Source organism: Muscardinus avellanarius (genome assembly GCF_963383645.1).
Source record: "Muscardinus avellanarius genome assembly, chromosome: 3".
Taxonomy (NCBI): domain Eukaryota; kingdom Metazoa; phylum Chordata; class Mammalia; order Rodentia; family Gliridae; genus Muscardinus; species Muscardinus avellanarius.
In genome coordinates, this window is record NC_137788.1 from 74,774,093 (window position 1) to 74,789,724 (window position 15,632).

Genomic DNA, 15,632 nt, shown 5'->3' on the forward strand with positions numbered 1-15,632 from the left:
AGAGGATATTTTTTTTCTTTTTTTTTAAGGTGAAACTATCATACATTTATTTTTTTATAGACAAAATCTATCCTAAGATGAAATATGAACTCTAAATACCCAAAATAATCTTGAAAAAGAACAAGCGAGATGTACATTTTCTGATTTCAAACCTTATAAAGCTACAATAATCGAAACAGTGTAGTACTGCTATAATGGCAGATATATAAACCAGTGGAGTAAAATAAAAAGCCTAGAAAGAAATTCTTCCATATATGGTCAAGTTATTTTTGACAAGAACATTTGGTGAAGGAAATAATAATCTTTTTACTAAATATTGTTGAAAAATAATAACTACATGAAAAAGAATAAAATTGGACCCTTACCTAACACCTTATACAAATATTAACTCAAAATAGATAAAGGACCTAAATGTAAATCTTAAGACTATAAGCTTTTAGAAGAAAACCTGGTTCATAAAACTTCACAAGATTGAAATTGGCAGTGATTTCTTGGATATGATTCCAAAGGCACAAGTAACAAAAGAATAAACAAACTTCATAAAAAATAAAAAACCTGTACATCCAAAGATAATGTAAACAGAATTAAAAGTTACTGATAGAATGGGATAAAATATTTCCAAATGCTACATCTGAAGATATATTAATATTCCAAATATGAATCCTAAATATTAGCAACAATAAAAGCAAACAATACATTTTAGGAATAGGTCAAAGACAAAAATAGATAAAAATCGCCAAAGATTTTTATATGACCAATAAACACATGAATATCACTCATCACTATCATAATGTAATTAATCATTAATGAAATAAAAATAAAAACTGTAGTGAAATACTACTTCACATTTGTTAGAATGGCTACTTAACATGAATTACCTTACTCCAGCCCTTTACCTTGAGTTTGTTACTATCTTTACTTGTAAAGTGTGTTTCTTGTAAGCAACAGATGGATGGATTCTGGTTTTTAATCCATTTTGCCACTTTATGTCTTGTTATTGGGGAATTGAGGCCATTTACATTCAGTGTGATTATTGAGAGATAACTTCATTCCTAACATGTTAAGATTTTATTTCTGTTTGAAATACTGTTTATTCTTCTTTGCCTTTTTGTGTGCTGGATGGAAAATCTTGATTCTCTGGTTCTGGTTTGTATTACCTATTTCTTCTTTGTAGTTAATCTCTTTGAGTATTTTCTGTAGCGCTGGTTTTGAAGACATAAATTCCATCAGTTTCTGTTTGTCATGGAAGCTTCTTATTTCCCCATCTAATTTGATAGATAGTTTTGCTGGGTAGGAACTTTTTGGCTGGAAGTTGTTTTCTTTCAGAGTTTAAAATATGTTACTCCATACTCTTCTAGCTTTCATGACTTGGTTTGGGAAGTCTGGAGTGATCTAATTGGTTTGCCACTGAATGTCACTTGGCCTTTTGTTTTTGTTGCCTTTAAGATTCTCTGCTTGGCTTCCACATGGTCATTTTGACAATTATGTGGTGTGGGAACCTCTTCTCTGATCCTGTCTAAAGGGAGTTCTATAAGTTTCCTGGACCTGTGTATCAACCGCTTGCTCTATATTTGGAAAATTTTCTGCTATTATTTCTTTGAAGAGATTATTGGTCCCTTTGGTTTCACCTTCTTTTCCCTCCTCTATTCCAATTATTCTTAGGTTAGCTCTCTTAAAATGGGCCCATATTTCTTCAATGTCAGATTCTTGCTGTCTGATTTTTTTTCTAAATTATGAATTATGCATTCGTTTTTTGAGTGATCCTCTTCTAGGAGCAAGATTCTATTCTCCATGTTGTCTAATCGATTGTTTTTAGTTTGAATTGATGCCTTTATTTCAATGATTGCATCCTTTATTTCTTTTAGTCTCTCTCTAAATTCTTTTTGAAAGTCCTGTATTATTTCTACAGTTATATTTCTGATTTCATCTTCTGAATTTCTGTGTGTCAGATTCTGATATTACGGGGTTGTGGGCATTCATTGCTCTATTGTTGTTCCTCTTTCCCTTGATTTCAGAAGTTTGTGCCTTCTCTGGGTTCTTCCCTAGGTCACCACAACTTCACTTAGGGTGCTCTGGATCTTGATTTTGTTGTAATCTCAGCTGCCACTACTCCTTTAAAGTATCATAAAGTCTCAGACCCAAGGAGTTAATCGGGGCTGTGCGAGACCGTGCGGGTGCTGAGCTGGACTAGGGTGTGGTATCTTTGCCACTCACTGGGTTGGACTGCAAAACCTCAGACCCAGGGAGATTATCAAATCTGCGCAAGTCCCTTGGGGTGCAGTGCTGGAATTTATCCTGTACGGGGCCACAATTTTACTTATAGTTATTGTGCGCGCTGATCCGGAGCTGTCGTGGGCGTGATGAACTCACCACTGCTGGCAATATGATGCTGCTGCCACGCCCTCAGCCAGGAGGCTGGTGTATTTCTTTTCTGGTTTTGAGCTCTGTTCTGAGTCCCTGGAAGGCATGATGAATTTGGCCACTGGGAGTTTTAGACGTTCTTTGCACTGAAAGAACTGCTGAATTACACCTGAATGATCCACCGCTGCTAACTTCAGCTCCTTGTTTACTTTTCCTCTCTGGACCCTGGTGCTGTGAGGCATGATGGCTCCGGTGTGGCTCCGTATGTGGGCTGGTTTCTTTTCTGGTCTCTGGTTGTTCTTCTAGTCTATTTTTTCTCTGTCCGTTGTGTTTACATTTTTTATTTCTCTGCTGTTAGTGTTTTCTGGCTAAGAAAAGTGCTGATTTTGTGCCAATAGAGAACGAGTGTTAGCAGGACTCATAAACACTGCTTTTCTTGGTCACCATCTTCCTAGAAGTCAGCATCTTCTTGACAAGAGAAAGAAAGCAGCCAAAAGATAAACTAAACAGTAATTGAATCATGACAGAACAAAATCCAAAAAATAGAACAGGATAGCCAAGGGCCCAAACCCATGCCTTACTTGGGGAATGCTGCTACTTGGCAGTGGGTTAGGCCATCTTGGCCTGTCAGCTTGAACTGGGACTTCTAAGCACTGTGGCCTGTAGAGACCCCCAGAAAAGAAGCCCATGACTTGATGTGAAGTAAGCAGTGTTTGAGATATTTAGTGACCCCCCCCCCAAGGAGGTTGGGTTGGAGGCTGCTGCTAAACACAGAAGAATGAGTTCAATAGTGCCCAGGGTATAGCACCTGCACAGGGTCTCCAAAGATCACCCCAAGATTACACTGGACACCCACCACCAGTGTAGGCATAGAGAGAGGTACAGGCTCCGGCCTGCAGTGCCTACCCTTACCTCACCCAGTAACACTTGCCTTCTGTATAGACAGAGAGAGGCACAGGAACAGGCCCTGTAGAGAGCTTAGAGGCCCAAGTGTGCAGAAGGAGAGGCACCAGCAGTGCTCAGTGCCTGCACTGACTGAGAGAGACACCAGCTCAGGGTCCTAATAATTGCAGGAGACCCAAAACTGGGGCTGCAAACTGGCATCACTACTATAGGTTACTGAGCAAATAAGAATGTTTAGTACCATCACCAGTAGACATTAAATGGCTGAAAGTATCCACAAAGACCCAGGATGACTGCAGAAGTCAATTCAGCTTGGTACTTGTATATTTGCCGGATTTTTGTTGTTGTTGTTGTTGATTGTTTTGTTACTTTCTACCTTTGCTCACTTCCTCATTCCTTTTATAAGCTTCTTTCCTATCTACTCTCTTTCCTCCATATGGTTTTCCTTTCTTCTTTTTCTTACATTTCATATCACTATACCTAAGTATTATATATTGGCTATGTATTTCTATATATTCATTATCTCTCATCTCTACTATATATTAACTTTCTACACTTAAACTCATTCAGCTTGATCATATCCTCTACCCTATTTCTGTACCTATGACTCCAGCTCCTCCTGCCTGACCCAACCTTCACCATTAAATACAACTCAACTTCCACTTAGATATACCAGCTTATACCTCAAAATCCCTACTGATGAGATTGGACCAGAGAGGTGAACAGCCAGAACGGACTGCTAGACACTAAGGATAAACTGCACAACTGACAGAAGGAAATGCCCAATAGCCCGCATTATTGAGGGTTTCATAATACATAGGTCACAAACTGTTCTCACACTTCTGAGCTGACTCCTTAAAAGGAGGGGAGAGACAGAACAGCTTTAACACCCAAAACCCATCAATGCCACCACTTCAATGGGCAGAAGGAATCCCAGAGTAAGTGCAAGCCAGTATTGACAATCTACAGATAGACCAACAGTAGAGTGATAGTAGACACAGTTTTCAAGGATAGTATAAGAGGGAGAAAAATACACAACAGAGTAGAGAATAATCATATAGTAGAGGCTATTGTAAGGCATACCTTGTGGTAGATATCTACCTCCATGATAACATTCTATTAAAAAAGAGAAAATAGACTTAAGAAACCTACAGACTGAAAGAAAGCTACAATAAGCAACAAAGATAGAAACTTAAAAAAACAAAAATAATGAGAAGGAAGAATAGCAAGAAAACAGCTGTTATAACCCCACAATAACAGAACCTACCAACACAGAATTGCAGATTGCCAGAAGGACAATTCAGAACATTAGTAGTAGAAATGATATAGGACTTCTGAAAAGAATTCAGAGAAGCCCGAAAGGAATGAAGAAACAAATGAACAAAGAAATGGACACTCTGAACAGGAATCAAAAAGAAGCCTTAAAGGAACAGAAGGATGTGAAGTGAAGGCATCAGTACAAACTCTAAACAATAGGCTAGACCACATGGAAAATAGAATCTCACTCTTTGAACATGACCACTCCAAAAATGAACACATGATATGTATTTTAAAAAAACAATTTGGCGGCATGAATTGAACATTGAAGAGATATAGGCCAATTTTAAAAGAGCTAACCTAAGAATAATAGGCATCAAAGAGGAAATAGAAGCTGAAGCCAAAGGGACTTACAAACTTTTCAAATAAGTAATATCAGAAAATTCCCTAAATATAGAAAAAAAGGTCGACAAGTCAGAAAACATATAAAACACCCTTTAGACAAGACAGAAGAAAAGGATCACCACGCCACATAATAGTCAAACTGACTAACATAAAGGTCAAGGAAAGAAACTGAAAAGCAACAAAAACAAAAGTCCAAGTGACACTTAGAGGAAAACTATGGAGAATCACACCAGACCTCCCAAACCAAGTCAGGGGGTCATGGAGAGGCATATTTCAAGTTCTGAAGGAAAACAACTTCTAGCCAACATTATTCTATCCAGCAAAAATATCTATCAAATTCAATAGGGAAATAAAAATATTCCATAACAAACAGAAACTGAAAGAATTTATATCTTTCAAACTATCACTAGAGAAAATACTCAAAGAGATTAATTGCAAAAAAGAACCACTAAATGCCAAAAACATAGAAACTGATTTCATCAAACAAACAACTAAGCAAAAAAGAATAAACACTACTTCAAAGAGGGTTAAAACTCAAAATCATCTCTCAGTAATTACCCTGAGTATAAATGGTCTTAACTCCCCAATAGACATTAAGTGGCAAAATGAATTAAAAACCTTAATTCATCTATATCCCTAATGTACATGCTGTACATTCATAAACATATCAATCAGCCAAATATGAGAATGAGGGAGTGGGAAGGATTGGGGTAGAAACTGGTAAAGGGCTAAAGGAGTGGATCATAGAACTCTAGAGGAAGAAAGAGAAATCTTAAGAGCAAAGAAGGCAATCTAACTGAGGGTAACGGGAAAGAGTTACAGGGACTCTAATACACATGATTTACATTCACAAACATATCAGTGCCAATCGATAAGCCAAACATGAGCAGGAGGGGAGTGGGAAGGGAATGGGGTGGGAAACAGGAAAGGTCTAAATGAATGATGTGTGCATGTCTCTATCATCTTATATCCCATTAAAATGTATGACTACAGTGCACCAATAAAAAAATAAAATAGGGCTGGGGATGTAGCTTGGAGATAGCATGCCTCTGGGTTCAATCCCACAATAAATAATAAATAAATAATTTACAAATATATATGTATACACATATAGCATGTGTTTTACTTTTATAGTTTATATAAATAAATATTTCAAATAAGATTATTGAAAGTAATAAAAATATTTTTGGTGTAGGCAGGATTTAAGTTATTTTTTTTCCAGGAACAACTGTATATTTAGAGGAAAACTTGATTTTCATTCCTAGATATATATTATTCTATTTATAAGCACTTTCTTCTATTATCTAACATTTCTCCCTTAGCTGTCATGGTCAAAGCATATAAGGGATGGAGAAGAGGAAAGAAGGAGGAAAAGGGTTTATATGGACAGTAACTTTGGGGTCTTTTCTACATTGAAATATTTAAACCTTTAACTATACTCAACCTGTATAGCTTTTGCTTTTTTTGTTGGTGTTTTGTTTGTTTTTTGTAGCCTGTGATAGCTGGAAGAAGAAATACTTGGAAACAAAAAAGGTCACCGCATCATTGGAAGAGGTTTTAACAAAACTTCGAGAAGATTTGGAACTTTATTATAAAAAATTGCTCATGCAGCTTGAAGCTAGGGAAATAAAAATGAGACCAAAAAATTTGGCAAACATCACAGACTCTAAGGTATTAAAACTACTAAACATTTCTCCCTTTTATAATTAAGTTTATAATTGTATTATTGTACTTAGAATGATTTGAGCTGCAGTTAACAAAATTTTTAAACTTGCTTAGAAAGTAACAAAATCCATGGTCTCTTGTGGGAAGAGGGCTGCTGAAAAGATAGATGAATATATTAATAATGTCTTTAAGGGTGAGGTGTTTCTGGTATTGGTGAGGTGTTTCTAGTATTTTCTCCCTATTTTAGTGTTGGCTTTATTGTAAAATTGTTTGTTCTAATAGTAGCAATAAGGTTGCCAAAGGCAAACAAGGCTGTATATCTCTAAAACAAGACAGAAACCTCTGCTAGAATCACAGGATATATAAATCTCTCTCTAGCCTTGTGGGTAACAACCAAGCCTAACTCTAGATCAATAATAATTGATAGCAATACTATGTGCTGACTTAATGATGAACTAGCATGCCACTTTATATGTGGGGATAGGGCCACACTTCCTAATTGTATGGGAGAGATAAATATATGATGAAATAGCGTAGGGGGCTAACAATGTCCCTGTGGTGCGTTTATTTATTTATTTTTATGTAGGGATTATAATACCCACAGAATTTGAAGGTATTGATATTCTAATGCAGTTTTATAAAGTTTTGAACAGTTTATCTTGAAATAATCTTTACTCTTAGATCAAAGTTTATTTTATTATTGAGTAATTTCACCATATATTCCAGCAAAAAATTCCAGAGACCATTGGACAATTTGATTTTTTTAGATTGATCCCACTTATCTAAAAGATATATGTTAATTATGATGAAAAATAAGGACTTAACCTCAGACACATTAATATAGTAAAAAATTGCTATTTTGGATACATTTAATATAAAATGAAAATTGAATCAAATAATTATTTGATAATATTCTTTTTTATACTTTATGGTGCATTATAGTCTTGCATCATAATGTAGTTCATAGTGATATTGACATACATACACACAGCAGTTGGCAAGTTTTCTCCTGGCTCCTCCCTACTCCCTCCACTTCCTTATGCAAAATACTGAGATTGGCATTGGTATTCTCACATATGTATATAATTTCAGTGGAAGTGTTTCCTTCATTAATTCTTCCTTTCCCTCACCCTCTTCAAAACTCCCTCCCTCCCTCCACAGAGTTTCTCCTTCTTATCTAAAGTCCCTCTTATATTTGAATTATTCCCTAGCTTCCACATAAAAGAGAAAACATATGACCCTTCATTTGTGACTGGCTAATCTCACTTAATGTTCCCCAAGTCCATTCATTTTCCTGCAAATGACATAATTTTATTCTTTATTATTGCTGAGTAGAATTTCATTGTGTGTATATAGCCCATAATTTTTTAAAATTTCATTTTGGTATATTAGAGTCATACATTTTAATGGGGTACAATATGGTAGAGATATACATGCACACATTACTTATTTAGCCCTTCCCCAATTCCTACCCCATCCCCTCCTACCTTCCTCCTTCTCGTGTTTGATTTACTAATTGACTTTGATATGCTTATGAATGTACATCATGTACATTGGGGGATTGCCTTCTTCCCCCCTCCCATCACACTCAGTCCCCTTATTTGCTCATCTATGGTTGTTCCTTACTTGTCTAGAGTTCTTCCATAATTTTTAATCCATTAATCTGTTGATGGACACCTAGGTTGGCTCCACAATTTGGCTATTATGAATTGTGCTTCTATAAACATGGATATGCATGGATATAAATATTCTGATTTCAGTCCCTTTGGAGTGGTATAACTGGATTATTTGGTGGAACCATTCTGTTTTCTGAGGAATCTGCACGCAGATCTCCATAGAGGCTGCTCTAATTTGCAACCCCACCAACAGTGTAGAAGAGTTCTTATTTCCTCACATCCTCACCAGCATTGATTGTTGTTTGACTTCTTGATGATTGTCATTCTAATGGGGGTTAGATGGAATCTCTGTAGTTTTTATTTGCATCTCTTTGATTGATAATGATGAACATTTTTTTCATGTATATATTGACCATTTATATATTTTCTTTTGTGGAGTATCTATTTAGTACAATTGCACATTTCATGATTAGATTATTTGTTTTTTAGAGTAAAATCTTTTAGGAAATTTATATATTCTAGATATTAATCCTCTATCAGAGGGATAGCTGGCAAAGATTTTCTTCCATTCTGTAGGCTCTTTCTTTAGACTCTTGATGGTATCCTTTGATAAGCAGAAACTTTTTAGTTTAATGCCATCCTACTTATTAATTCTTGTTTTAATTATTTAGCCTTGCTGATACTTTTATCTTACTGTTTTATCCAGTTTATTAGATCTTTTTAACAAAAGCAGTTTACACTTCTTAAATAACTTCTTCATAAACTCATCTGGACAAAAGAAACCAAAAGTCCTCATATTTTAATAAGGTTTTCTTTACTAAGTAGGTTTTTGGGCATAGTGTTTCATTACTAAGTATTAAAGTAATTTTAATCTGATTTAAATAATAAAAGCATTATGCTAGTTTCTAAATTTTTGCTAGAATTTTTTGTTTGTTTGTTTGTTTGTTTTTTTGGGTGGTACTGGGGTTCCTGGAAGCCCTTCTTCCTCCGGGCTACACTCCCAGTCCCATTTTATATTTTTGAAACAGGGTCTCTTACGCCAGCACGGCTGGCTTCGAACCTGCGCGATCCTCCTGTCTCCGCCTCCCAAGCGCGGGGATTACAAGCGTGCGCCACCACGCCCGGCTAAATTTTTGCTAGAATTTTAAACCTAGCTTTTTCCTTTCACAGTAGGTGCTAATTTAGTGGTAACTTTTATAAATATTTTAAAGCCGGGCGTGGTGGCGCACGCTTGTAATCCCAGCATTCGGGAGGCTGAGACCTGGAGGATCGCGGTTCGCGGACAGCCTCAGCTACTTAGTGAGGCCCTCTGCAACTCAGTGAGACCCGGTTTCAAAATAAAGAATAAAAAATAGGGCAGGGGGTGTAGCCCGGAGGTCAAATGCCCCTGGGTTCCATCCCCAGACCTGCAAAAAAAAAAAAAAAAAAAAATTTAAGTAGATGCTAATTTAATAATAAATTTTACAAATATATAGTAAATAGATTTAGTAAATGGATAATAGTAGAACAGAAGATAATGTAGTCTCTAACTTCAAGAAATCAGTAGAAAGTAATAGTAAATTATACCAAACCAATAAGTTTATTTTATGAAACAGGTCATTTTTATGATTTTATTTTTGATATCTATTCAGTTTTATGTTTGCAAGGCAGTATAAAATGCCTTATATTAAAATGTGTACATATTATACTAAATAAATACATCTTCCTGTATCTCACACAGAATTGCCTTATAATCCAGATCACTGAGGTACAGCATGCAATTGACCAACTTAAAAGAAAATTGGATACTGATAAAATGAAACTCATAATAGAAGTTAAGGTAATTTATATTTTTTCTCATCAGATTATAACATTTATCTTAAAATATTTTGATGCTTTAACTTAAGGTGTTGATAATATAAAGATAGTCAGGATTGACTTTCTTAAAATTATTCAACAATAAAGAGCATGAATGAGAAAATGCTAGAAGAAAAACTAAGCTCTCTGAAAAAATTCACTTTATAGTAAGATTGAAGGAAAATTTAGTAAAATTTCACTATAAACAATTAAAAGTAAAAGTAAGCTGTGTATAGTGGTGCCCATAAATCCAGGACTTGGGAAACTGAGAGAGAAGGATCACAGGTTTGAAGCCAATGAGTGGTAACTTACTGAGATCCTGTTTCAAAATAAAAAAATAAAATCGTGCCAGGGTATAGGTTTAATCCCTGATACCAAAACAAAATTTAAAAAAACTCTGAGTCAGTAGAGTCTAAAAAATATTTTTAAAGTAGCTCTCCTGCATTAGAGTCATTCATAAATAAGCCTGTCAGACCTCTGAGTTCTCCTCTGAAATGCCATTTAAGTTTTTCCCCTCTGCTGGGTATTTGTCATTATCTCTGGTGATTTTTATACATATTTTATTTGTGTTTATGTGAATCATGGGTCTTCTGCTAGATCCTGTTTCCTTCAAGGCAAACTGCCTTAGTTAACTTTTTATCTTTCATATGATTATTTTTATAACAGATGTTTAGTATAAGGTTCTGGGCATGTTTTAATTGTTGGTAAAAATTATATATAATTATCACATCAGAGGAATGATATCAGAATATAGATGGTTTTAAAAAGCTCTTCTGTTGGACAGAAAACAGAAGAGGATTATATATTTTCACACAAGTACATAAAATGCAGAATAGGAAACTAAGAATGGTAATTATAGGAATGTTCTTCATTCATACTAAATCAGAAATAGCTTTATGGAACAAAATAATGGCACCTTTCTGGAAGTAGTACTGTTAAACAGAACTTTCTGTGATGATAGAGGTATTCTATACCTCACCTTCCATATGGTAGCCACTAGCCATCTATGAATACTGAGCCACTGAAATGTAGCTTGTGTGACTGAGGAACTGAATTTTAAATTTTACCCTAACTTTAGTTGATTTGAATTCAGTAGCTACATATGGTGCCTCAGTACTACATTGGATGTTGCAATTCCCAATTCTTTTTATCTGGCAGCAATCTCAAGTCTAAGCCTTGACTCAGCACTGAGAATTTAACCTTATAAATACCACTTATGGTTTGGACCCTAATAATTGGGTTTTTTTTTTTTTTTTTTTGCGGATCTGGGGGTGGAACCCAGGGGCATTTGACCTCTGAGCTACACCCTGTGCCATGTTTTTTATTCTATATTTTGAAACAGGGTCTCACTGAGTTGCAGAGGGCCTCACTAAGTAGCTGAAGCTGTCCGCGAACAGCGATCCTCTGGTCTCAACCTCCCAAATGCTGGGATAACAAGAGTGCTCCACCACGCCCGGCTGGACCCTAATAATTGTTAATACAAAGTAGTCAAAACAAAATCTTAAAAATTGAATTAAGCTTTCAGTTTACATACTGAAGCAATTTTGAGGGGGGGGTGGGTCTGGGGATGGAACCCAGGGGCATTTGACCTCCGAGCTATACCCCCTGCACTATTTTTTCATTCTTTATTTTGAAACCGGGTCTCACTGAGTTGCAGAGGACCTCACTAAGTAGCTGAGGCTGTCCGCGAACCGCGATCCTCAGGTCTCAGCCTCCGGAATGCTGGGATTACAAACGTGCGCCACCACGCCCAGCTGCAATAATTCCTAATTTAACTACAGTACCTAATTGGCACATAACTGCTACTATATGTATTTATTGATTTCTGAATGAACTACCCCAAACATCCCTACCTATAACATTCAGAACTAAAGGGCAGAAAGTCTAGAGTGAGTCTGTTGCAATCATATTTATTCGTGATAATATAACATACATAGTGTTTCTTGAAGTTTAATGTGATATCACCTGGAGATATTGTTTGAAAATACAGCATCTGATTCTTTGGGTATGTAGGAAGCCTGAGATTTTTTTTTTTTTTTTTTTTTTTTTTTTTTGGTGGTACTGGGGTTCCTGGAAGCCCTTCTACCTCCGGGCTACACTCCCAGACCTCTTTTTACATTTTTATATTTGGAAACAGGGTCTTCTAAGCCAGTGCGCGCGGCTGGCTTCGAACCTGCGCGATCCTCCTGTCTCTGCCTCCCAAGCGCAGGGATTACAAGCGTGCGCCACCACGCCCGGCAAGAGATTTTTTTTTTTTTAATCCCTAACAAGCATGAAGTTAATGCTAATGCTTTTGCTTCACAGACAATACTTGGAATAACCCTGGTATCAAGTGGCTGTGCCACTTTTCAGTTTTAAACCTTGAGCAAGGTACTTAAGTACCTTGGGTCTCAAGTTTCTTTAACTATAAAATGAGACAAATAATAGTATCTGCCTCAATAGAATTTTCCAAACAATCAGAAAGTTAATATACTTTCAAAAGTGTTTAGCAGCTGGGCATGGTGGCCCACGCTTGTAATCCCAGCATTTGGGAGGTGGAGACCAGAGGATTGCAGCTCACAGACAGCCACAGCTACTTAGTGAGGCCCTTCACAACTCAGTGAGACTCCATTTCAAAAATAAAAAGACTAAAAAAATAGGGCTGGGGGTATAGCTCAGAGGTATAATGCCCCCCTGGGTTCTGTCCCCAGTACTACAAAAAAAAAAAAGTGGTTGGCAAAGAGTAAACACTATTAGACTTGTTAAATTTATTTAGTTCCTAAAAGCTAAAAATTAAGGGCTTTTTTTTTTCTTTCCACATTGGTAGCTACAGATTTTGAAGCTTAAGCAAAAAATGAAATTTCTTATGACTCTAGTTTTTAGGATAGTTCAATTTTATTACCCCTATATACTAATAAAGGAAACTATCTCATAGAACATCTAGGTAGATAAGCATAGTTTTTAATTAGGATTTAAGACCTGCGAATTTACTATATTAATCCAGTGGGAATAAAGGCAAATGAGAAAAGAGAAAGTATTTGCAGTGATAATTATGATGTTACAAAATGACAGTTATGATGTACTTTAAGAAGGGTAAGATGAAGTTCACTTTTGAAAGGTAATTCTTTTTATAGATGAGAAAACAAGCAATGTCAGATTTACGGACACTGAAAGCTGAACTGACCCAGAAGAAAACCAATACATCTTTGCAGTCTCAATTAGGTATGTTAATATAATATAACTTATTTGTTGAAAAAATACTTACTCAAATAGACTAAATCATTTTTCTCTTTGGCGAAGTTTTATATAAATCATAAGGTTTATGTGTCAGTTAAAAAATTATAAAAAGCATAAGGTTTAGTTGGGCATAGTAGTGCATGCCTGTAATCCCAGTATTTGGGAGGCTGAGACAGGAGGATTAGAGGTTCAAGGACAGCCTTAGCAAGTAGTGAGACACCCATCAAGCTAGGGAGACCCTGTTTTAAAAGAAGAAATAAAATTGAGCAAAGAGTGTAGCTTGAAGGTAGAATACCTCTTTGTTCAAACCACAGTAAAACACACACACACACACACACACACACACACACACACACACACACATCATAAGCTTTACTTTTTATACAGGTAAAACTTTTTAACATAAAACTAAGTGGTAGCTATTTGTTTTTCAAGATTTCAAGTCATTACCTATTATTTTATACTCCTATATTTTATAATTACTTTTTATTAATAAAATGTAAGAACTCATATGGCTAAAATCTAATTACAAAAATGGTTTAATGAATACTATATGTGTGCATACAAATAGAGATTTAATTTGCTCATTTTATCTTCATTAAAGGAGTTGCAAGCCAGGCATGGTGGCACAGGCTTGTAATACTAGTACTCAGGAGGCTGAGATAGGAGGATCCCAGGTTCAAAGCCAGCCGTAGCAACTCAGTGAGGCTCTCAGCAACTTAGCAAGACCTTGTTTCCAAATAAAAAATTAAATATGTCTGAGGGTACATCCCAGAGGTAGAAGGCCCCTGGGTCCCATCTTCAGTAATATACACACACACACATGAGCGTGTACACACACACACACACACACACACACACACACACACACACAGCAGTTGCAACCAGAGCTATGATAGAAATTAGTATCTAAGAATTTTTACTAACATTTTAGAAATATAAACTTAAAAATAACTTACAAGCCTAGTGTGGTGGTTACACACCAATAATCCCAGTACTTGGGAGGCTAAAACAGGAGAATCACAGGTTCGAGGACAGCCCCAGAAAGTAGTAAGACTCATCAATGTAGTGAGACTCTCATCAATGTAGTGAGACCCTGTTTCCAAATAAATAAAATTAGGCTGAGGGTGTAGCTTGAAGGTAGAATGTCAATCACCAGTACCACAAAAAATCCAAAGCCTTAGAAATATAGTGATTTTTTTTAGAAATATGAAGTCATTCAACATATACTATGGAAATGATTAATTTTACTGTCAACTGTATATAATATTCTCATAATAGATAGTTGAATCATATTATTACAGTTTGGAGAGGTAATGTGTAGGAAAGACAAGATTTATGTAAACCTAGAGTTCAAGGATGCAAGTTTTTAATCTGTATATTTACAGAAACTAATATAAATGCAGCATAGTTTGTTCTTTATTGCCTTAAGAAAGAAAACAGATTTCTTTACATTTAGAAAAGTTCTATGCACTAAATTAATCTTTTGGAAAAAGGAACTAGTCGAGAGAATAGCAGATGTTTTAGGTCATTAAAGGTAAAATGCAAATGTAGAAAAAGAACAATCTAACTATGAAAATCAACCAAGAAATAAATTACAGATGTCTATAAATGAAGGAATATGAACAACTTGAAGTTCAAATGACAATAAATAGAATCAAGTTCAATACCATTAGTCCTATTGTAAAAAAATTATACATAAACTTCATAAAAGTAATTTAATTGGAAAATATTAGTTAACTCTAATTTACTAATCCAAAATATTACTAAAATTATCTTCTTGTATTTTGTGAATACATTTAATTCTTTCTCTTCCTTTTTTTCTCACTCACTGTCTGGTTTACCTGACTTGACTTCAAGTGTGTCAGAGAATATGAGTGCATACTATATTGAGTTAGGAAACAGAAAAAAAAATTCTTCATCTCACTGATAAATATGAAGGGAGACACTAAATTACTGGTTTTAAATTTATTGGAAAAGAAAGTACAAACCAAACAGCATCTAAAATGCTAGGCTTTTAAGACCGTATTTTAAGCAAACAACTTTTACTTCAAGTTATACATATTCTTAAAATCAGTGTTGATTTATATGGGCACATTTTAATAATGGGAGAAAATTTTGGCATAATAAAACTTTGAAATCAATTTTTTTCTAATTTAGTGTTGAAACATATAGAGGAATACTTAGTACAGTAAGTTGACTTGTTTCTTGCCTTTATGTTCTTGGATATGTAATATTTTTATGTACAATACACCAAGAAAAAAGAAAAAAAGATTTTTATGTATTTTCAAATTTAACAAAAAACATTTCTGTATTTTTTACCTGTTCTTTTGAGTACCATTAGTTACTAAACATACAATATGGCAAAAATGT

The 15,632-nt window shown here is 35.3% G+C and overlaps 1 protein-coding gene across 1 annotated transcript in view; it reads left to right on the forward strand.

Annotated features, from left to right (window-relative positions):
- Nucleotides 1–14,548, forward strand: part of SPATA1 (spermatogenesis associated 1) — a gene marked incomplete at its 3' end in the record, with an annotated part of 53,182 nt that extends 38,634 nt beyond the window's left edge. Inside the window, exons 10-13 of the mRNA XM_080691453.1 lie at nucleotides 6,419–6,597; nucleotides 9,928–10,026; nucleotides 13,157–13,244; nucleotides 14,541–14,548. Coding sequence (XP_080547579.1) covers nucleotides 6,419–6,597; nucleotides 9,928–10,026; nucleotides 13,157–13,244; nucleotides 14,541–14,548 — 374 coding nt within the window. The remainder of the gene's footprint in view (nucleotides 1–6,418; nucleotides 6,598–9,927; nucleotides 10,027–13,156; nucleotides 13,245–14,540) is intronic.
- Nucleotides 14,549–15,632: the final 1,084 nt, after the last annotated feature.